Below are 22,296 nucleotides of genomic sequence, written 5' to 3'. Positions count from 1 at the left end.
GGCCCGATTCGAGTCCCCTCCCCACAGCCACAGAAAAGAGAGGCGCGCGCCCCCGGGCACCCCCAGCTCAGCCGCAGAAGCAGGGGCAGCGGCTCGGTGGAGGCGGCCGCAGCGGGGACTGCCGCGGCCGGGCGCTGACAGGGCGTCCCTCCCGGGCCGCCGGGCCCGCCCCCGCGCGCCGATTGGCCGAAGCCGCCATCAATCGCAGGACGTTGACGCCCGCCTCGCTTCCTCGCCCGGGTAGCCACGTTCGGTTGAGCTCCAAGTAGACCAGCGGCAGCGGCGGCGGCAGCGGTGCCGGAGGCGCAGAGGGCGGCGCAGGCGGAGCCGGGCGGGCGGGCGCACGAGCGAGCCAGCGGGCGGCCGGGCCGGCGGGCGAGCGGCGGCGGCAGCGGCACCCCAGGCCGAGCCGGCGCGGGAGGAGTTCCAGGGCGATGGGGCCGCGGCCGGGGCTGACGCTTTGACAGCTGGAAAGAGCGCGGAGCCAGCGCCTGGGGGGGAGGGAGGGGAGCGCGGCGAGGAGAGCGCGAGCGGGCGAGCGAGCGAGGCCGGGGAGGGGGCCGGGAGCGAGGGGGCAGCTCGGGAGCAAGCCGGAGCGGTAGCGGCGGCGGCGGCGGCGGCGGCGGCGGCGGCAGCGAGGCTCGGTGCCCTCTTCTCCGCAAACCATGTTTGCCAAAGGCAAAGGCTCGGCGGTGCCCTCGGACGGGCAGGCTCGGGAAAAGTAAGCCCTATTTTCCAAGTGGCGGCCGCGCCGTCGCCGTGCTGCGGGAGGGCGGTGGGAGGCAGGTGGGCGGGCGGGGGCTGCTGCGCCCCGGGCCCGGCGCCGCCTGCCTGGCCCCTTCCCCGAGGCCGCGGCGGGCGGCGTGGGAGAGCCCATTGTTGGGAGGCGGCGGAGGCCGGGGCGTCGGGGGGCGCCGCCGGCGGAGGGGGCACCTGGTGGCCGCGGGGCGTGCCGGGCGCGGGGGCCCTGCGGAGAGGGGTGGGCGAGGTCCCGAGCGCGAGCCTGGGCGCCCGCAGCGGCGGCCGCACTTTGCCCCGCGGGCGCGGGCAGGGGGCGCGTGGCTCCCGCAGCCCCGAAGGCTCCTTTTGTCCGCCCGCGGCGTGAGGAGTGCGTGCCGGGGGCTTTGTTCGGCGGGGAGCGCTCTCCCTTGCATGCCCCTCGGCCTCGCCTCCCGCCCCGCGCTCTCCGGGGCGCCGCGCTGGGCAGGGACGGCGGCGCCGGCTTGGCCCTGGGCTTGGGGGACAGTTGCTTGGGGGGGAGCTGATGAGGGTGGCGCTTTGCTGCCCTCTCCAGAGCGCGCTGAGCACCCCGGAGTCCAGGACTGAGTCTCCCCGGACCCTCAGAGCTGGAGAGAGGGTGGCAATGAGTGGGTCGGGAAAAGGAGGGAGGCTCTGGGGTCGGGAGGCTTACAGAGTTTGAGAGACCTAGGCGGATTTGGCCCCGACGCCAGTTGGAAGTTCAAGTTTGGGGGGCTGCTCTCTAGCTCTCACGGCTCGAGGCAGTGCGTCCCCTGGTACTCACCCCCTGACTGCTTCCACCCGCGGCCCCAAGACAGGGCCGAGCTAGCTGCTCACCTCTGGTTGGGGCCACAATGGGACAGCGCAGATAGGGCTGGAAGCCGGCTGGCAAGGTCCAGAAGCGAGCGCCCCGTGTGATCTGACGCCTTCCCTTTTTTCTGTGCCCCTTGCCCACTTTCCAGGTTAGCTTTATACGTCTACGAATATTTACTGCACGTAGGAGCACAGAAATCTGCACAGACCTTCTTGTCGGAGGTGAGTGGAACTCCCCCCACCAACCCCCATCATCCAATTTCTTGACACCCCCTCTTCCCCACTATTCTTAGAGCCTTTGTTTTCAGGAACAGCCACTGTGGCCACCATTTTGAATTTTTATCACCTTTTGGCATTTATTGTTAGTTGGTCTTCACAGCCTTTTGGCTCCGGGAAGCCCCCAGCCCACCCTTCCTCTCTGCTCCTCTTAAGCGGTCTCTGCTCTCTGCTTTACAGATTCGATGGGAAAAAAACATCACGTTGGGAGAACCGCCTGGGTTTTTGCACTCGTGGTGGTGGTAAGTTTGTGTGATAGTTTTGCGTGTGTTTGTTTTGTTCTGAGACCTGGGTCTGGGTGAACAAAGACAGGCAGCCTGGAGCAGAAGCCCACGCCTTAGCTTTTGGGCTTGGCACAGACCAGGGCGCCTCTGGACATTCAGACTAGGGCTGGTGAAGGAGGAAAAGGACAGCAGAGGCTGGTTCCTGAAGTTTTTGCTTCTCTTTCCCCTCCTATTGAGAAGCTCCTAAATCATGCCTAGTGTTTATATAGAAACTCCTTTACTTTCCTATCTCTCTCCGGGGCACCAGGCCGGGTCTTGAAAAAACCTTGAAGGATTTTTGTCAATTCTACATGCTGCTTTAATTAGAGGGAGTGGGGGTGGGGTAGGGTGGGGAGGATACCAGGTCTGTTTTACAGCTGGCCTGTCCCTTCCTTTTTCTTCTGTGAGCTCCAAACCTTTAGAGAGCAGCTCTACTGGGTCCTTTCCCAGGCACCCTGAGAAAAAAAGCAAGAAGGGGCTGCCACTTCCTTTAAAGATACTGATTCAGACTGACTGGACTTTCCTCTCCTCTGTGGGCCCTCCCCCCAACCCCCAGCATCCCTAAAACCACAAAGTTTCATTTTACCAAGAACCTTAACTGGTTGGTGTTGACCTCACAGAGTGCTGATAGTCGGTAGTTGGTAGTTGGTGGCTTTCCCTTATTTGTGACCCTTTCCCTCCTTTATCTGGGTCCTGCTGGGGTGGGACCTCTGTCGGTCCAGGTCTCTCCTTGTAGGTTTGCGTAAGAACAGGGGCTGAGGGTCAGCAGGAATGAGTCGCTGTGAGACCTGGCTGTTTCCCCGGGACCGATTGGTAGAGTCTCTGGCGTCCTTTTGAAAAGGACAAGAAAGCAGAATGGCTTTTGATATTTTGGTGGAGTTCAGAAGGATTGGAGTGCCACGTCTTGGGATCTTAGCTGTGCGTTTTTACCTGACCACCAGTTCAGGTTACTGTTCCGAGTCTCTTTGAAATACTGGGGGGCAGGGGGGGCGGCGGGGGGATGAAGTGTCTGTTCTAACTTGCACAGAGAAAATGCGTTTTTAATTATTTCTGCCAAACTTGGAACTGCGGTGCTGTGGCTTGAGGATTCTACCTGTAGGAGTGGGTGATAGGTTTTCTGGGGTGGTTTGGGAGAGCAGTATGTGAGCGGGGTGGGTGCGTCTGACCATCACGGATTTTTGCAGAACCTCGGGTTTAGGAGTAAAAGTTACTGAGAAGGGGGCCAGGGAGTTTGTAGTGTTCGAAATCTTTAGTGTGTGCTGTTAATCCAATGTGTGCTACTTCAGGGGACAGAAAGGAATGTTTTTGAGCCTCTATCTGCAGCTACTAGGAGCCTCCTGTTTTCTCGTTCTGTCTGATTTTCTTGTTGTGTCCATAAGCGGCACCCCCCAGCCCCTGCCCCAATCTTCTCCAGCCTTGTCTCAGGCCCAGGAACGGGGAGAGTCTGTTGTGCTGGACCTGAGCAGTGGTGGCTCTGAGCCGCTCTGTCTGTGGTCTTGGTAGAAGTTGCTTCCCTGCCATTCGACACTGAGCAAATGACAGCTAAGACTCTCCAGGTGGGAGGAAGCCTAGGCGCTGATTCGGAGTTGATCAGGCCCCGGAATTTGGACACCTTGAGCGAGATGGCTTGTTTGATGATCTGCTGAGTCGGTTGTTGCTGTTGGGGACAGGAGCTCTAGATTGGGAGTCAGACTTATGCCCAGGTGCCCGTTTCCTTTGAGTGGTTCCCAGCCCTGGGCCTTGGGCTTCTGACCTGAAGAGGCTTTCTAGGGCCCCGTATTAATACCAGTGACTACCGCATGTTTGTGTAAGCTTTTACTGGTTGACAGATGACTTGTGGGTCTGTTCTCATGTAATACAAAGTGTTAGAGTGACTATACCAAATCTTGGAGGCCCGTATGAGGCAGAGATATCTAGCCCTGCCCCTTGCCCCCTACCCCCACTGCCCTTTGCTGGATTGGTGGACAGGTGCCTCTCTGAGGAGGGCTATTTCAACATGAAAGGACAAGATACTGGGTCTCCTTTGGCTAATTGATATGCATTCTTTAGGGGTGTGGGGGGGATGGTTCTTGCATAAGAATTCCTTGGGGGAGGGCCTGGATGGGACTGAAGGGTGAGATGGGAGGGGTGGGGGTGTGGGCTCTGGGCTCTGGGATTAAGAACCTGTAGGAAGTTCCTTTATTGCTAGTCACCCAGATTGCTCCGCCTATGAATCATAGTCCTGACTTTGACAGTTTAACCTTTTTGTGAAATGTAGCCATTTTGGTTGGGGGGATGGTGGTGAAAGGAGCACAGATGAAGGAGGCCCAGATTCCTACCCAGATTCCTACCTGTCCTATCTGGACCCCCATGAATGGGTTGTACTAATCCATCCAAGCTTCAGTTGCCTCTTGAATAAAGTAGGGTTAGTCACCTCCCTTAAAGCACCACCGTAGTACAAGCAAGGTCACGGGCGGGAGGCATCTAGCGCACAGTAGGTGCCTCATGGCCAAGAACTAATACTCTTAGGGCAAAAGTCTGGCTTGCCAGAAGATGTTGGTCCATTGTGTTTTCAAGCCCGAGTTTAAAGGCTGGAAATGTAGGATTAGAGCCTTTGGGAGACCCCGTGCTGTTAGCCCCATACGGTGTGCACTTGTTGCTGGTACACGAGTGATAATTAGTAACCCGATCTTATTTTATTTTTCAACTTGCAGCGTATTCTGGGACCTTTACTGTGCAGCTCCTGAAAGGCGAGACACTTGTGAACATTCGAGTGAAGCAAAAGCCTTTCATGATTACGTGAGTAACAAATTTTTAATCCTGGCAATAATTACAGGGTTGGATAGCTCTAACTTCTTTAGTACCAGAAGCAAATACACAGCCATTTGGCAGTGGTCTTTGTTTTCTCCTAGCCTTTTTGTTCTGCCCACCTCCCTGCTGCCCTTGCCCCGTTCTAACTTGGGGAACCGTGTTTCGTAATGTGGTAATTATGCAAAAGAGTATAGATACCTATCTGGAGGATAAAATGGTGGTGTTAGGGCTCAGCTGTAAGAGGCTGATGTTCAGAGCGGACAGTTAGCTAGCTGGGAAGGGACTGAGTCTCCTTGGTGTTGGTTTAATTAAAAAATTTGCCGTCGCCACTGCCACAAAACAAAAACAAACACGAAACTTGTGTTTCAGAGCTGAAGGGCTGGTTGAGTGAGAGTTTGGTGAAATGGACTCCTTCCTTACTTCCCAGGGAGCAGTCTTTTCAAATTGTGTTTTGAGGTGTGTGTGTACGAGTGTGTGTATGCGCGCGTGTGTGGTTTGTTGGAGGGCTCAGGTTGTGCCCACTGAGACCATGTGTACTTTGAAGTCCTTGGCTGGTCCATAATCTTGTGTCCAAAATGTTCTTGTGAAGATAGTTAGTTTCATCACATCATAGCGCTTGCTACCCTATCATTCATCCTCTACCTGGGTGAGTTTCTTAAGATTTATGAAATGCTTATAAGAGCGACGTCCGTTGCATATCCATCTCCCATGGCAGTCCCCCTCAGAAAAAAATTAAACTCCAAACATGGGTTGGAGTCAGAATTTATGATCAGATGAAACACGATCTGGAGGAGGTGGGAGATGGAAGGGGAAGTGTCTGCAGTTCTTCCCAGCCTCCTTCCAGGCTTCATCTCCCGGTGGCCTTGTAGATGGGTATGTGTGTGTGTGTGTGTGTGTGTGTGTGTGTGTAAAAGAGTGTGCATGTGCACATGCACATGCACACAAGAGGTGGTTTATTTGGTCTTGCACTTTTTCATGAGGTCGGTAGGAATGGTCTCCAAGTTCTAGGGTATGGAAGTTGGTTTCTTGAATGTTGTCAGGGTCCACCCACTTGGTCAGGCCATGTGTGCCCCCTGTTTGCAGAGGGGGGACGCACCTAGGACACCAGAAACTGGCCTAGGACACGTGAACCCATCTGGTTGATTTTCACAAGTGCCATTACCATGAATGTCTTTTTGGTGACAATTGCTCCTGTAGTAGACAGAGTTAGCCGCTCCGCAGGAGGCTCACTGGTTTTGAGACTACTCAACGGGATGAACTCTTATTATGACTGAAAAGTTAATGCCCTTGGACAAGACCGCTGAGGAAGTGGACCTGTTCTTGTGCCTCTCCAAGGTTGAGAAAAAAGCTGGAGCATGGTACTTATGGTCTGGTAAACTTTAGTAGTAAAAGGTGAGGTGACTGGTTCTCTTGTGATGTGGTTCTTCTGGGAAAATCCGTGGTGATGATCTTAGGGTTTCCTGAGCTGGAGGATGGGGGAGGAGGCCAGAAGGAACATTAAGCATATAAAAATAGTTGGTGAATTTGACCTTTCTACCTAGTAAAAAAAATCTTCCTCTTTTTTTTTTTTTTAAACAGTTAGAGAGTGCATTCCTGTGTGGCCAGTCTTGGCTGTGCAAATGGTTTTAGAGCTGTGGGGGATAGGTGGACATGCCTATTTCAGGTAAATCTCTTGATAGAGATGTCTTTGCTATCTTTTGCAAGTCGTTGAAGAAGTTAATAATTTTTAACTAAGTTTGGTGCTCTAGCAAATGATGTGAGGTGGTGGCAATTTGTGGTTTGGTCTGCATCTTGAAATAATACGGGTGGCAGTGAAAGCTCACATGGGTTTGCTTTCCATAATTTATTAAGGAATGGTGGCAGAATTATGTGGCAAGTTGAAATCGGCATAGATGTGTAGAAGATGCTACTAAGTATTGCAGTCCCACTGATTGAGGCCCAGGATTCACAGATTTGGGGGAATAAAGCCCTTTTCCCTAGATTGGAATCCGTTTGGTGTCATTGGCTTGAGAGTGAGGTCACGTGGGGGGGTGGAGTAATGAATGGCGACAGGGAGGGCACATCTGTATGGTGGAGGAGTTCCGGGGTGACATTGGATTGCCGGGGTGACAGAGGACCAACTGGTAAATTAAGAGAAATTTAAGACCATTAAGAAAAGGAACTGTCTCTTCTCTTTGGCCTTCTCAGACCTTCGTGTCTTCCGTCCATCCCCACGGCTACCATCTAGTTAGCCCTCATTCCTTCTTGCTAGAATTGTTGTCTCTTTCCAAGCTCCCTTCCTCTTGTCTAGAATGCATGCCTCTCTTATCCATTCAAATCGTATCCATCTCTTAACTTCTTTGTGGACTTCTGTGATAGTTTCCAGCACACTCTGATCACCCCACCTCATTGTCTGTGGAGACCATCTATCTGTGTACACAGAGCCTTTGTTGGCAGCTCTCCATGTACTGGGCCCCCGTGCTGACCACTTTGGTTTAGTCTCTTGTTCCAGCTGCCAGTGGCCTGGTGAGAGGGGTATTGTTAATTCCCATTTTGCAGATGAGGAAGCCGAGGCCCAGAGAGGTGAATCCACAGCTAACGGGTAGAATGAGGATCCAAACACAGTCTGTCAGCGACTCCAGGGTTGCGGCCCCTGACTGCCGAGGCTCAGCCCTGCTGGTCCATGGCGAGTGTCATTCGTTCTCACCTGTTCCCACTACTTTCTCTTCTAGGCATGTCTTTCCAACTGCAGCTTATTAGTTTTTTCCCTGCCAGAGGCTGTTCATTCGTCTACAGAGCTGTCTGTCTCTGTAGCTCCCACAGTACCTTGCACACAGTAGGCGTGCGTGCTCATTGAATGAAGGGCTTGAAGACCTACGGGTAAGGAAAAATAGGTCATTTGGGCTCACTGATGAGCCTGGCCTAGAACGGCCATTGGCGTGTTGGAAGATGTTCCTTTGGTGCTTTCACTTTTGCTGGGTGGTCTTGAGCACGGTGTTCTAACACTGGTTAACTAGTTACCTTACATCCTGTCGGTAAGAGTGGGCAGTAACTAGCCTTGGTGTGTGGGGGTAGTGAGTATCAAGTTCTTGCGGGGCAGGGGTCAGGGAGGGGTTGCCCGGTTGCTGCTGTGGGGCTGGAACAGTCTTGGGAAAGGACCTGTCTCCGCTCTTCTAGGGAAAAGATTTTGTGTTCCTGACAAATTGTCTCCCCTTCCTGACAGTGGGGTCAGGGGTCAGGTGATCATAAAGGTTCCTCTCCGGTCAAAGCCAGGCTGTAGGGCCTGGAATGAGCCAGGTGACTCAGTGGGGGAGGGGGTTTAAATTATCTTTGAATTGCTGAGTTTTCATATGAGTCAGTCTGTCCTCTCTCCCGCCCTCCCCCCCAGCCCCCAAACACCTGGAATGTTATTTGTAAGCTCTGATGTTGACTACGTGTAACGTGGAGTGTTTGGGCATTCAGTACGAGAATAGACTTTTCTGAGAAATCCGTTTATCCTAAGTCAGAAGAGCCCCGAGGTCCTGGGAGGAGGCTCATGGGGACCCTGCTGTGGTTTTGGGGGGCTCTTCTACTCTCACCAGAGCAGTGCTCCTCAGGGCATCGGTAAAAGGCCTTGGGGTACCATTGGGTTCTCTTAGACCCTGTTGTTTGGGGCCTGGCCTTTTGTGGGGTGGATACCTGTTCCACCTGAGTCTCTCACCTTGGGCCAACTTCTCTGCTTGCTTTCCCCCCCCCGGCCCGTGTGGCTGGTAGAAAGAAGTATTTTCGGTGCCTTCTTGGCTGCCAGTGGCCCTTTTCCTTGTGTGGTAGCTAAATGTGTGTTTTCTTCTTGGTAGAGAAATGAGTGGAGTAGGTGTGCCCTGGCAGTGCAGCCTCTGACCTGGAGGTGCTGGAGAGCTGTGGGGGCTCCTTGCGCGGCTCATGTCACGGCAGTCGTTATAAAGCCTTTCAGGGCAGGCTTGTAGTTGGGCCTCATGGTGCATCAGGGGTTATTCTTGAGTTTCAGCCCCATTTCACAGATGAGGAAACCGAGGCCTGGAGTTCAGATAGTCTGTGCAGGGGCATGTAGCGGGGGTGGGGGTGGGGTGGGTGGCAGAACTAGGACCAAATAGGATTTTTCAGGTTCTTCCTCTCAACTTTTGGCAGCCCTCATTTGTGAATAGAATTCCTGCTGAATGGAGGGGAGGTGCTGACACTTGGCCCCAAGTGTGCCCATGTATAGTCACTGAGGAAATGAATTGGGCAGCGAGTTAGTCTGAAGCCCCTGAGAGGTGAACTGCGGAATCACTGGCAGAGGGGGACAGGAGCTCGGGAAGGGAGTTTGTTCTGGTACAGTGGCTCTCTTGGCAGGGAAAATGTGATAAAAGCTCTGGCCCTTCCTTCCAGAAAATACCCGTGTCCCCACAAAGGAGACTTTGTACCTGATTTCGGAAGGTGTGCAGACTGCTGCCCCTGACCCTGGCCCTGGCCCCTCTGTGATTCCCAGGGAAGAACTTGGGGCAGATACTAGACATGGAATCCCATGACCTTGATGAGTGTGGATCCTCAGTTTCTCCGCTCTGAAGACCTGAGGTCCCTTTCTGCTCTGCCATTGTGAGCCCCTGACAAGGAGGGCCTGGCTCCCTTTCCCCCTGTGCCCCCAGCTGTGAGCCTATGTCTCCAGGCTGCCAGGGGGGATTAGGCAAGTGCCCCAGAGGCCTAGGCGTGGACGTGAGCTGAGGTATTTGTGGCTCTGTGGCAGGGGTCCAGCGTCCTTGGTGGGTTTGAAATAGCAAAGTGATATTTGAGAGGGCTCTTCTTGGATGTGCTGAGCTGGGGTTCCTGCCAGGAGGGGAGTGTCCGTGCCTGCCAGAACCCTTCGGGGGGCAGGGGCGGGAGAGGACAGCAGTGCAGGCAGAATGGGAGGGGAAGGGCCACGACCCGCCTCTGAGGAGCTGGGGAGTGCTCTCCCCAGAGATAAGCCAGCCTAGCCATCTGCCCAGAGGTCCTGGCAAGTTCGTAGCAGTTGCCTTTGGCTCTGACCCTTGGCACCCTTGTGTGGCAGATTAAAAAAACAAAACATACACACAGTTATTTCTTTCCCCACCCGCCTTGGAGCTTAGACTTTGTGTTGCATCCTTTCTTCGGGCTCCTACCCCATTTGCTGCCATTCCTCTCACCCCAAAGGCTGCCAGACTCTTCCATCGGTAGCTAATTAAACACTAAATGAGTAACTGGAATTGCATTTTGCCAGCACCCAGGCTGTGCAGCCACCTTAATGGGTTTCAAGTGGCGGCAAGACCCCAAATTGCAAATCCTTGCCCTTTATTTCAAGGCAGGAGGTGGGGCCGGGGCAGGGGCGGGTAGAGTGGTGGGGACCCAAACAAAGTTTTTGGCAGTGGTCACTTCATTTGAACTCCAAGACCAGCCGTGTGCACGTCTCTGCATAATGCCATCTTTGTTAGCTAAGCATTTGCAAACTTGGACCAAGAGTTAGCTCTGTGGGCCACTGGGCGGGAGGAGCCAGAGACACCCAGCTCTCCCTGCAGTGTCCCCGAGGCTGTCTTAATTTTCCAGGGGAAGTGGGTGCTCTAGTGGAGACCTCAGGCCAGACCTGCCTGGCCCCCTTCCCCCTGACTTTTCTGCCTGTGTGTGTGTGTGTGTGTGTGTGTGTTTAAGTCTTGAGAGGGAGAAGTGGAAGGGAGGTGTGTGCGCTTGAGGGCCTGTCAGCCAAGATAACAGAAATGTTAGACTAGCTGTAGCCTTTATAATAGTGTCTAGGGTTTAGAGTATTTAGAAAAATTAATCTTTTTTAGCTTGGTAATAATTCTGACCACGGCACAAGTGCATTAGACGATTCACATAAACTTCTTTAATACATGTTGCTAGGAGCTTACAGCAAATAGACAATAACGATTGTTTGTTTTTGATTCGCCAGGGTAATGGGGTTTTCTGGAGCCCTGGCGAATGGGCTTAAGAAATGCTTCTCTCCCGTGTTTTATTTTGTTTTTTCTTGGGTCTTGAATCCTCTGGATTTTGAAGGGCTTGGGCTCTGGCTGGGACGCACACCTAAGTTCCAGCCCTCACTGTCGGTTCCTGGTAGGATGACAGACTTTCAGGTTTCCTGCTGTGTGGGTGGGGGAGTGGTGATCCCTTGGCACGAGAATTGAGTAGTATCCCCTACATAGAATGGTTGTCTCTCTGTGCCTGGTGAGTTTGTTTCTTTTGTCTCTGCAGCCTTAAAGTTTTCCCCCAAACCTTTTAATATGATGGGGACAACGGCATCTTTTTCTGGGAGGGCAAGCTGACCTGAGGGAAGTGGACACTTTAATTTCCCATGGGTGCCTGCCAGTGCCTGTGCTCCCCTGATGTGCCATGGCGTCCCTCTTCGATACCAGTTGTCTTCTCTCCTCCCCACACCCCTGCAAGGGGCAGAGCGGGCAGTCCTGCCACAAGCTTGCTCCGATAAGTGCTCCCCAGAGACGTCTGCACCCCTTATCTGTGTGCGGCAGAGAAGTCCTGTCCCCATCCCACATGGTGAAGTGGTAAAGACCCAGAGGGGGCTTGCGACTTGACATCAGCAGAAATCAGGATTCAGATTTTGGCTCCACAACAACCCCTTGTTCCTGGGGAAGCCTCCGCTGCTCAAGGTCCATTCTCTCCATGGTGGAATAGGCACAGGGTCGACCTGGCTCATCCTGCCGCAGAGGGGTTGAGAGAAAGGCAAGGAAGCCCGGCCAGAGGTTAGTTGTGTGGTAAGGTGCTGTGTAGATGCTGACAGGGATGGACGGGGTCGAAAGCCTCTAAGTTGAGTTCCCCTGTTCGATATGGAGACTGCCCTTGCCCGCCTCACTCAACTTTTTGGTGGTGCTGGGAGTCCCAGAAAGGAGCCTTAGGAAGCGAGCTGGGGAAGGGTCGCTGTTGGGGATCTGTGGGAGGCTGGTGCTTGTGCAGGGGCTGCTTCCTGATTGGGCTTCCTGGCTCAGCGTGAGGGAGGCGGCGGTCAGTCGGCTCCCAGACCAGGAGCAGGAGACGCTGAGGTGTGTGCGGTGCTGACGGTTTCACTGACGGGCTGCCTGCTCCGTTCACTGTCTCACTGAAGAGACAGATGGAGCCCAGGATGGGATAAATGCTCCGAAAGTCCTCGTGCGGGACGATCTCTGTCTTCTGAGGGACCAGGATGCTGTCAGGACGGGTGGTGGGAGAAGGTGAATGGTTCTAGCCCCTGTGGCTGCTTAGAGATGTATTTAGTGTATATCTGCCTGCAGCAGGGTTGGAGGTGATGGAACTGGAGGCGACCTTGTCATCTAACAAGTAGGTCAGCTGAGCTGCAGGGGGGAACCTCACCTGAGGTCCCCAGTAGGAGTCACACCCACAGACCCCATTGGGATCGAGGACACTTTCCTCTGCCTTGCTGCACTCCAAGCTGTGCAGACTCAGGCACGTCAATTGGCCTCTCTGTTTCTCTGTTTCCTCAGGTGAAAAATGGGGTTGATGAAGTATAGCCTCCTTGTAAGGTTGTCCTGAGGATGAAATGAGCTGAGGTGCCTTCATGCACCCTACACCCTGTCTCTCTGATAGGGCCTGGCACAGCAGAAACACCGCACCAGTGTGTGTTTTTCCTTTTGTGACTGCACCTGGGGCCCTGGATGGATCCTGGTTTTCTCGTGGCCAGAAGGGCAGCAGGAGCAGAGTGGGCTTGGTGTGGGAGGTGTGTTCCCATGGACTTGAACCGTCACAGGCTGTCTCACCTGTTGATTAGCGCTCTGGATCCCTGGGTTCAAATCCACCATCTTCCAAGTACCGCTGATCAGCTTGGGGGTGGGGTCACACACACAGCCTCCAGACCAGCCCAGGTGCTCGTCAGGATGAAATGAGACACGCCCAGGGGCACCCTGGCCAGCACCTGGACTGGGTTATTTATTCAGGTTCTGCTCTCCACGTCTCTTGACCTAGGAACCTGGAGCTTTCCCCTGCTCCCCCTCTGACCCTTTCTGTGGTCCCTGAGGTCCCACCTGTGGTCCCACCTGAGATAGGGGCTTTTTCCTCACTTGCCCTCTGGCCCTTCTGTAGGGCAGATGACAGCCTGGAACATGGTGGTCTCCACCAGGCCTGCCAGGACCACCTCCATGGGAACACCCCTCCTTTCTTCTTTTTTTATCCCCAGGAACTCTGTGTCTGTATTCACTTGCTACTTGCTGCCCAGAAGGAGAATGGTTAGGGTCAAGGTTGTATCTCTTCCCTTCCCAACTTGTAGATTGCAAGCTCTCGAAGGGCAGGAACTACCCCCCACTCCTGTGTGCTAACCCCCACTCCTGGGGCTTATTGCAGAGTTTTGAATAAATCCCTAGACTGGGGAGCTGGACTCTGAGCCTCGAGAAGCAGGAAAGGCCTGATACCTGCCCAGGGATCAAATATGTTAGATACATATTTTGATGGAGACGGGCAAGTGGCACATGGTAACGCCTTGTTTTGCAAACTGTGAGCTGTGACCCATTAGTGCCTTTGGAAATCAACTTAGTGGGTCACGACTGGCAGTTACAAAAAAATGAAACCACTGTTATCACACTGAGTAAGCATAAGTATTATTTGGGGAAATCTCTGTTTTCTGGGATCGCCTTGTGAATACACACATGTCCTGAGTTTGCGAAGTCAAGTTTGTTTTCTTAGGGATCTTTGTCTAAGCTTTGAAAGCCACTAGCCCAGAGAGGGCTGGGATTGAGTCTTGGGACCCACAGATGGGCTGAATGAGGCCAAGTGACATGCAGTTGCTGATCCTGCTTGGTGACCTGTAATAAGGAAGGAATGATTCTCACCGCCACAGGTTCTTGAGAGAGCCGTTTCCTCACCGTGCCTCTCGCCTCCTGCGCGGTGCCTCGTGGTTTCCTCGGTGGCCGCCTGTGGCGTTTGCTGCTGTATTCTTTGTGCAGAGAACACGTAAAAGGTGCTTGGCAGATGCTTGCCGAATGTTGAACAAGCAGTAGCTCCCACTTGAAGGCTGCAGCTTGTCCCTGCTGGCTGGCCACGGGGCCCCTCCTGTCCTGGGTGTCTGCGGGCGAGGCGGGGTCCCCGGCCCCCTGCGGAGAGGGTTGTTTGAACATCTGCAGGGCTCAGCCTCTGGCCACGGCAAGAATCTCGAGAACAGGTCTCAGGGCATCCTGTCTGACCCAGGTTGGCCCAGCCTCCCAAATTCTCTGTCCCCTCTCCGTGACAGCTGTTTGCACAGCCCCTGAGGCAGGCTTTGTGTCTCCCGTTCTTTGTGTGCTTGGGGGAAGTGCCTGACATTTCACTTCTGTTTCACAGTCCTCTGACCTTAAGAAGCACGGCCGCTCCCTGGGGCCCCTGTCTGAGGTTTTCCTCTGATCCTTCTCTCCCAGTCACAAAAGGCCATTTGAGAGAGCAGGCTGTGGGGTGGCACGCCTCCCCCATGCCGGGGATGCAGAGCAGGGCTTTGCAGACTGGAGTGGGAGCATAGTGGGCCTTTAGTCCCAGGTGTCTGCCGTGGGCTGGCTCTGTGCTGGTTGGTGCGGGGAACCGAAGCAGTGTCACGGATGGTACGCGGTATTTGGACTCGGAGGACCAGAGATCCAAGTGCTCGTTCTTCCAGATGGCCTTGGGTGAGTCATTTGGCCTCTCTGAGCCTTCGTTGGATCATCTGTGATTTGAAACGATGTTAAGAAAGGCTTGGATTTTATTTTTTTTCCCCCTGCCTCTCAAGCATTTGGGGTGTCGGGTGAGAGCCTGTGAAAATGGTTTGTAAACTGTGGTTCCCCTGTTGAGAAGGAATGTGAACAGACTATCAAATCCTAGAACGTGTGTTGAGAAACACGCTCTCAATTTACAGATGGGGAAACTGAGGCATAGTGGGACGGTAACACAGCCTGTCTGTGGTCAGATGGACACCTGATTCTCGCAGCTGCCACTGAGTCTGGAAAACCTGAGTTCAAGAGTCAGGCGCCTATGCCTGTGCCACAGCTAGGAATTTTTCAGCTTTCTTTGGGCGATGCTGTGGGCTTCCTATGGCTTTGGCCCTCCGTGGCCTGTGCTGAGCGGGGGGCAGACGGCCCAGTGGGCAGGCCTGGCGTTGGGCGTGTGCACGCTGCTGTTCTTTTCTCACTGTCTTTTAGAAGGCTTCCAGTAGCAAATGTTATCCTCTCTCTGGAGGCCCTTCCTCTTGGCAGCGCCGGCCGCCCGCCACCCGCCAGCTCCCGCTTGTGTTACACGAGGCCGCCCTGGCCCGCAGCTCTGGTGGCAGGTTTCGCCGCGGATCTCCGGGCTGGGGAGCCACTGCAGACGGGGGGTGGGGTGGGGGGCTGTTTACGGCATGACAGGGAGTTTCAGCCACCACGTTATCTCCGAATTGGCCAATTGATGGTTTCAGCAGAGCATTTCAGCATCGGGGAAGCCAATACAATTTGAGTTAGTTGTGATGACTGCCACTTTAAATACCGCAGTGAATTTCTGTCAGGAGCTAATGCGTGGGATAGGGAATTGCAGAAAACTTGATCACCAGAGTGCATCAGTCGATTCTGACCCCAAGCTATAGAAAATGAACTGAAATCTAGTTGACTGTCGCCACGTACTTTCTTTGGCATTATTTTGCTAGCAGCATCTCTGTTCCAGGGTACTTGAAGAGAAGAGACGAGGTGAAAATCATGGTGTTGGACTCCAGCCGCCACTGCTGGAGGGGGCAACCCGTCCATGGAGGGCTGAGCCGTTGGGAGTTGGAGTGGTAGTTTCTTACTGAGGGATAAGTAAACTGTGGCGTTGTGGCATAGTAACAACTAGTCCCTCGCCTGACGAAGAAAACTGGTGTTTATTGAGCACTTGCTATGTGCTAAGACCTTGAAGAAATTGTTCTTATTCAGTTTTGTCCTGTTGGGGTAACACGGGACAGGATCTTCTTCCCGTTTCACAAAGGAAGAACTGTTGAGAACAGTGAACAAGTTTAAGTGCTAACTGTATGCCAGACTCTGTTCTGTTCTTTAGGCTTTATCTCTTGTCGTCCTCGGAACAGCCCAGTGGGTTAGGTTCGGTCTGCATTCCCTTTTTGTAGAAAAGGAAAGAAAAGGAAACGGAGGCACTGGAGGGATTCGGTCATGTTGGAGGTGGACTTAATAGGGAAAGTGCTTTTCACTGCCACACCATGCTGGAATTAGTACCAGATTTGACGTCTTTGCTGCCTAATTAACTGACGACCCACTGCCCAGGCCACGGTAGTTTAGTACTAGCGTTGGGAGGAGTAGGTGGGTGTGTGTCATGAGGGTGGTGGGTGAGCTGAAGCCCTACCCGTGAGCCGGGCCGGATGGTTTCTTACCAGGCTGGTTTTCAGTGACCTCGTCTGGGAAGACCACCTCTTGCTTTGGGCCTGCATACCCCCCATGGAGAGTTTTTCCCATCTCTTCACTGACAAGGCCACCTTTTATTAATCCTCAGCCACCTCCTGTGGACTCCATGCCTGAACATATTTCATTTGCAAATAGATTGCTTGCATCAAGTCATCATTTTAACTAAGAAATAGGAAAAATGAGAACTATGGCGTCGCTGATTAGAGCTGCTTAGCTGCTCGGGGGAGCTGGTGTGAGCACACCAGGTTGGTAGAATTCTACTCAACAGAACACACTGGGAATTTTGGTTCCATTTCAGTTGAGGTAGACGGGATTTTTTTTGAGCCAAAAAAGAAAAAAAAAAAAAAAACAACACAACCAAAAACCCCCACCAGCCATGCTTTAGTCTCCAGGAGGGTTTTCAAGAGACCTGGTTAGCATCCTCTGGCTGGGAACCTGTGGCTTCCATCCTAGCAGTGTGGGAGGCTCCTTTGGCCTTGTTTTGGAACGGCCAGGGGTGGGCTTTGAGGAGAGAAGGCCCTTGTGTTTTCCACCCCTGGGGATTAGCTGGTGCAGAATGCAGAGTTAGTCCTGGGTGGGTCATCCTTTGAAGGGCAGGCTGCTCAAAGTCTTCCCGTAGGGAGAAAGCTTGGGTTGGGTGGCCCAAGGGCTGTAAGACTGCTTGGAAGGCTCCCATCTCCAGAAGATGCTCCCCAGACCCCTGACCCCTTCCCTGCAAATAAGTCCCACTTTCCCTACTATTCTGAGCTGGCATCCAGGGGAAGGGATGGTTCACTGGGTAGAAATCCTCTATCACAACCAGACTTCCCCACTGACTGGTTGTGTAAGTAGCCTTCGACTGACTTCACTTTCCTGATTTGTCTTGGGGCTGGTTGAGGGATACAAAAGTGATTTCTGGAGCAGTGGTGACCGACCTGCATTTGCCACACACCCTGGGCCAGGCCCTGTGTGTGGGCATGACGTTTATTCCCGGTCACTCTCTGCTGGGTGAAGGCTTTTTTATCCCCTTCTCTGGACAGGGAAACTGAGGCTTAACTGGTGATGAGGTCATTAAACAGGGGAGTCATGGTTTGACCCCCAGGCCCTTATTCCTAGTCTTCCAAGCCATTTATTCTAACAGACTTTTGGGTGACTTTCAGAGTGGGGGTCCTCGGGGGTCAAAATGCACTTTGAAAGAACTGGATCATTTCCGGTGAAAACTGTAAATGTGCGTCTTTATTAAAAAAAAAAAATGTCAGTGACAGTTTGCTTCCCAGTGAGATGAATGCCGGTAAACCTATTTTGACTGTTAACTTATTTTGTTGCTTAAAAGCCAGTGATATGTAGCGTTGAATTTATTTTTCTTCACAACGTTTAAGTGTTTGCCACTTCTTGAGTGACGTGTGTGATTTTGGGAATTGCCTGTACTTCGGGAATGTAGGCCGCCACTCGCATTTCCAGCTTTTGCCTTAAGAGGGACTTGGGGGCAGGTGTGTGGGGGGCTGCACCTGAGCTGTGGCTGGCGAGCTGGGTGTGTACCTGTGTCTCAGGGCGTTGCCAGAGCCAGAGCCCGCTCGGAAGTTGGGGTCACGGTGGAGAACCAATCACAGGAGTCTTTGTGACTGGAAGCCTAAATATTTATTCTGTTCTGTCCCTAATGAAAACAAATTGTCAACAGTTGTTCAGTAACTGACTAAATTAAAATCTGTAATTAGTCAATTAGATTAAAGAGTTGGCACAACCTGATTGTATCATGCTGGTTAGGTTATTAAGAGAAAGGGTGTGATTTTTAATTACTGAATGCTAATTTTGACAGTTTCAAATAGAAACAGACGTGTTTTTCCCCCTTTCCCTAATTCTGAATGGTTTGGAAAGTAAAGATACTCAGTGTGTAAATTATGGTTGTTTTTTTTTCTTCTTTTCTTCTTCTTTTTTTTTTTTTTTTGAGGGAAAATAATCCGCGGAGGCCCTGCCATAGAGTAGGGAGAATTTACTTAAGAGGCCACATTGGATTTCATTGGACAGGTTAGCTGGAAATCCTTCCTTCTTTGAAGGATGGATGGCCTGGAGTTTGGCAGCTTTGTTTTTGCTTTAAATGAGAAGTTGGATCTGAACTCCGAGTAATTGAGTCATTGAGTTAGAGTTCTTTTTAGGGTCTCCCCTCATCTCTCACCCCGTGGGGCTTTTCTGACCAACACCCCAGAAGCAGTGGTCCGCAAGAGACAGAGTCTGGTGAGGAAACAGCTGTGTATGGGAAGTGTGGTGGTCAGAGACGCCAGCACATGTGAAGAGCCATATCTGACTTTCTAGAAAGTATTTTCTCATGTATGGGGCAGCCATGTGAGAGCGACAGACGAGGTGTAAGTTCTTGCCGCTCTGCTTTATGGCTGAGGAGAACCGAGGGCCTAGGACGGAGGTACCCAGGTGTGGGGTTGCGGGAGGGGTGGACAGGTGGGTGGGAACAGGTCTGTGGGCAGGCAGGCAGACAGGCAGGGGTTCTGTTAGGCACGTTGGTCCAGAGAGGAGAGGGGCGTGGCAGGATGGGGTTGGAAGGCAGGGCCCGCTGGTGGATCTAGGGATATAGAAAGCCAGCAGAGAGTTGAGGATGAATGGAGTAGGCTGATTTTAAAGTGGAGCAAGTCCCTCTATTTGGTTTTTCTTGGGGATGCTATCTCATTGCCTCCCCTGCGAAACCTGGGATACGGGTTGTAAGCAGCCTTGGAGCTGGGGGATGAAATTGGAACTGTTTCCAGACCCCAGCATAGCCTGGATCCCACCTCCCCACTTTTCTACTCAGCTCCCAGCAGCTCACATGTGGTCAATCCTGAAGGCTGTAAGGTGCTCTGCACGTAGGTCATCTTATCTGGAGAGCCGCAAGCCATAGATGAGGTCTAGGGGCTGCTGCAGAAGGCAATCAGCCCTTGCCGGCTCTTGCCTGGGTCCTGTAGTGAGGGATGGTGAGTTGAGACTCTAACCCTGGGTTCCCCGGCTATGGGACTGCTGTTTCCTTATGGCCCGCTGGGCATCGTCCCATGCCTCCCATGCCACTGAATGGTGCTGCTGACAATGAAGTACAGGCTCTACCATTTGCCCTCCGAGTTTTCCATGATCCATTTTGGAAGCACCAGTTAAAGTGGCCATTAGTTCTCAAGTTTAACATTAAAGCAGCAGGTGATCCACAATGAGTCTTTTACGATTTTTTTTTATGTTTATGTATTTATGTATGTATTTGTTTTTTTAAAGATCTTATGTATTTGAGAGAGAGTGAGAGAAAGTGCATATAATGTGGGGGCGGGCGAGGCAGAGGAAGAGGGAGAACTCGACCCCAAGATGCTGGGATCATGGCCTGAGCTGAAGGCAGACGCTTAACCAACTGAGCCACCCAGGCGCCCCCAGGATGAGTCTCTTTTTGAAGGAAGCAGTTTTGCTATTTGTATTTTGATACATATATGGGGCTCTAGGGAACCAGAGTTCAGAGAAGAAGGTGAAGCAGCCTGGACTCTAATCCCCAGTAGGGCTTTTATTTATAGTGTAACCTGTGCCAGTTGCTTAACTGAGCCTCAGTGGCCTCATCTGTAAAGCGGGCTACACTTAACTTGCAGTATTGTTTTGAGATGAGGATGCCAAGCACTTTAGAAAATGCTCTTAGTATTTCTGGAATAGAAGAATGAGAGGCTAAAAGGTAGCCAGTGCTGTGGGGGACAGTATCCCTGCTTAGGGAGCTGCACCAGGAATGTGTGGACACACGAGTAAATGAGAGAGCCTGAATAAAAAGTAGGAAGTGTTTTCAAGTGGTGGTTTGGTGTGTGTTCTGAATTTGGAATTCCTCTTTCAGACTCAGGATCCATAGCCAGGGTTAAAGAGGGGTGTGTGTGGTGTGTGTGTGTGTGTTTAGCGGCAAATAGAAGAAAGGAAGTGACATGGCTAGGAGAGAGTTTATTTTAAAAGCTTCCCCACTGATAGATTTGTAGTCCTGGGTAAATAGGGAAGCTTGTAAAACTTGATTCATTTTCTTCCTGAAGTCTGTTTATGCTGGGGAGTGGGAGTGAGGACAGAGCTTCCCAGAGAACCAAGTGCTTTTTGGTTAGAAGTGTTTGTGTGTCCCCAGCACACTATGTACAGGGCCAGAGCAGGGTCTCACCTCCACCCCTTGCCCCCAGATCATCTTTCCCTTCCCAGGACTGAGTGCCTGTTGCTCAGCTTTGGTCTGGTCTCATCTAGGGATGAGCGAGAACTTCCTGCTCTCAGGATGACTTCCTACTTCCTTCCTGGCCTGTGCTGCCCAGAGCAGGTTGGTTTTTCCCTTTCCCTTTAGTTAGGCAACATACTCTCCCTCATCCCTGTCCAGGCCTGTTCAGGAGGCACGGACAGGCGGCCTGAGTGCCCATTGTCCAGCTGGGAAGCTAGGGTGTGTCATAAATTGTAGGCCCATGTGAGCTGCTCAGAAATTAGAAGCTACTGCACCAAGGAAACCACTGCAGAAGTGGAAAGGTGGTCAGCAGGGAAAGGTGAGAAGGTGGTTAACCTTGTATGTTGGGAAAAGAAAAAAACTGAGGGAATTTTGGAATGTTGGCTGTGTATTTTTATGGTTAGGGTGGAATGTGAACCCTGAAACTTAGATACCAAACATAGCCAGGCTGAAGTTAAGCGAAGGGCCAGGCTCCCTACCTCAGGGCCTTTGCACAGGCTATTCCTCCTTGCTTGAAGTACTTTTTTCTGTTCTTTCTCCCCGTGGGGATCTTTATTCATTTTTCATGTATCAATTCGGATGTCCCTGACTTCTAAGAAACCTCTCATAATCCTCTTTGAGTCATCAGGCAGGACCCATAAACTTGGAGTTTTTGATACCTGATGGATATTTTCACATTTGTGGACTGAAAGTGATCAAGAAGTACCAAGAGGCTGCCCACCTCCCAAGCCACCCCACCCCGCCATCTGTGCCTTTAAATGGCTCCCTGAAGCCTTAATACCCTCTGTGCATGTCAAGAGTTCTGCTGCCTTGCCCTGCCGTTCACCTTTCTTTTTTGAAATACGGCTTTGCCTTTTTTAAAAACAAGGTAGTTGATTCAGCAGGTGAGTTCTTACACACTCCTTAGCCACTGTCCTGCTGGGGCTTTGACGTGTTGGTGGTACTTCTGACATGAAGTGCCCTCAGAGATGTGTGGAGGAATGCTCCAGGTTCAGTTCGCCCAACCTTTTGCCCACTGCTGAGGTCTCTGAGGCTGGAAGCCCCGTGATTACTCTTCTGCCTGGTTTTAGCCTTTTGTATTGAGGGCTAGGGAGAGGGTAGGCAGGCACCTGGCTGGAGCCCCGAACATCGTCTTGCAGCTGGTGCCCGAGTGTGGCGTTCGCCTGGCATTGTGGGAAATAGCTGGCTTCTGATTCTCCCAAGACTCCCGCTTATCTGGGCAGGAGTATGTCATGATTTGACCCCCTGTCACTCAGCATCCGTGGCGATTTTATCAGGCCACACAAGTCTGCAGTTGGCCTGTGCATTATCTGAGAAGATGGTTTGCTTGGCGAGGAGGATAAACACAGTTCGGAGATGGGGGGTGCTCAGGCCTTGGGCCTGGGCACTTTGTGCTGTGGGGGCGCTCCTAATTGCAGGTAGCTCTTCACCTCTTCTTGAAGGAGGGGAAGTCTGGCCACACCCCAGTGGAGGGGCTGCTTTAGTTCTAAGCCTACCATTCAGGGTTTTCCCAAGGCTTGAAATCACTTCCTCCAAACACTACCTTTTTTTTGGTTGGTTTGTTTGAAGATTTTATTTGTCAGAGAGAACCCAAGCACAAATGGGGGAGCACAAATAGGGGAGTGGCAGGCAGAGGGAGAAACAGGTTCCCCGCTGAGCAGGGAGTTCCCCCAATGCGTGACTCTGGCCTGGGACCCTGGGATCATGACCTGAGCTGAGGGCAGCTGCTCAACTGGCTGAGCCCCCTAGGTACCCCCAGACACTACTTCCTGTTGAGGCAGTCCTAATGGTGCTGTTTGGGGGGAACATTTTTTCCAAAATCCATTGAGGGCTCAGAGCAGATATTTGTTTTTCTCAGATGTTCATCCCGTGGTTTCGTCTTCTGTTCGTCAGATAGTTGGTGCCTCTGAGGTATGGCCGCAGACAGGACAGCAGCAAAACA

At 52.5% G+C, this 22,296-nt stretch overlaps 1 protein-coding gene across 6 annotated transcripts in view; it reads left to right on the top strand.

Annotated features, from left to right (window-relative positions):
• The first annotated feature begins 505 nt into the window (after nucleotides 1-505).
• SSBP3 (single stranded DNA binding protein 3) overlaps nucleotides 506-22,296 on the top strand; it is a 163,566-nt gene continuing 141,775 nt past the window's right edge. The window contains exons 1-4 of one of the 6 annotated variants that reach the window (XM_059374837.1): nucleotides 506-721; nucleotides 1,701-1,773; nucleotides 2,008-2,069; nucleotides 4,784-4,868. In XM_059374837.1, the coding sequence (XP_059230820.1) occupies nucleotides 666-721; nucleotides 1,701-1,773; nucleotides 2,008-2,069; nucleotides 4,784-4,868 (276 nt within the window). In that variant the 5' untranslated portion in view covers nucleotides 506-665. The remainder of the gene's footprint in view (nucleotides 722-1,700; nucleotides 1,774-2,007; nucleotides 2,070-4,783; nucleotides 4,869-22,296) is intronic. The other 5 variants (XM_059374833.1, XM_059374835.1, XM_059374839.1 and 2 more) reach the window with 5 other exon arrangements.

The sequence above is a fragment of the Mustela nigripes genome, chromosome 14 (assembly GCF_022355385.1).
Source record: "Mustela nigripes isolate SB6536 chromosome 14, MUSNIG.SB6536, whole genome shotgun sequence".
Lineage (NCBI taxonomy): Eukaryota > Metazoa > Chordata > Mammalia > Carnivora > Mustelidae > Mustela > Mustela nigripes.
The sequence above is the reverse complement of the archived record's forward strand: the minus strand, read 5'-3'. Positions and strand labels throughout refer to the sequence as shown.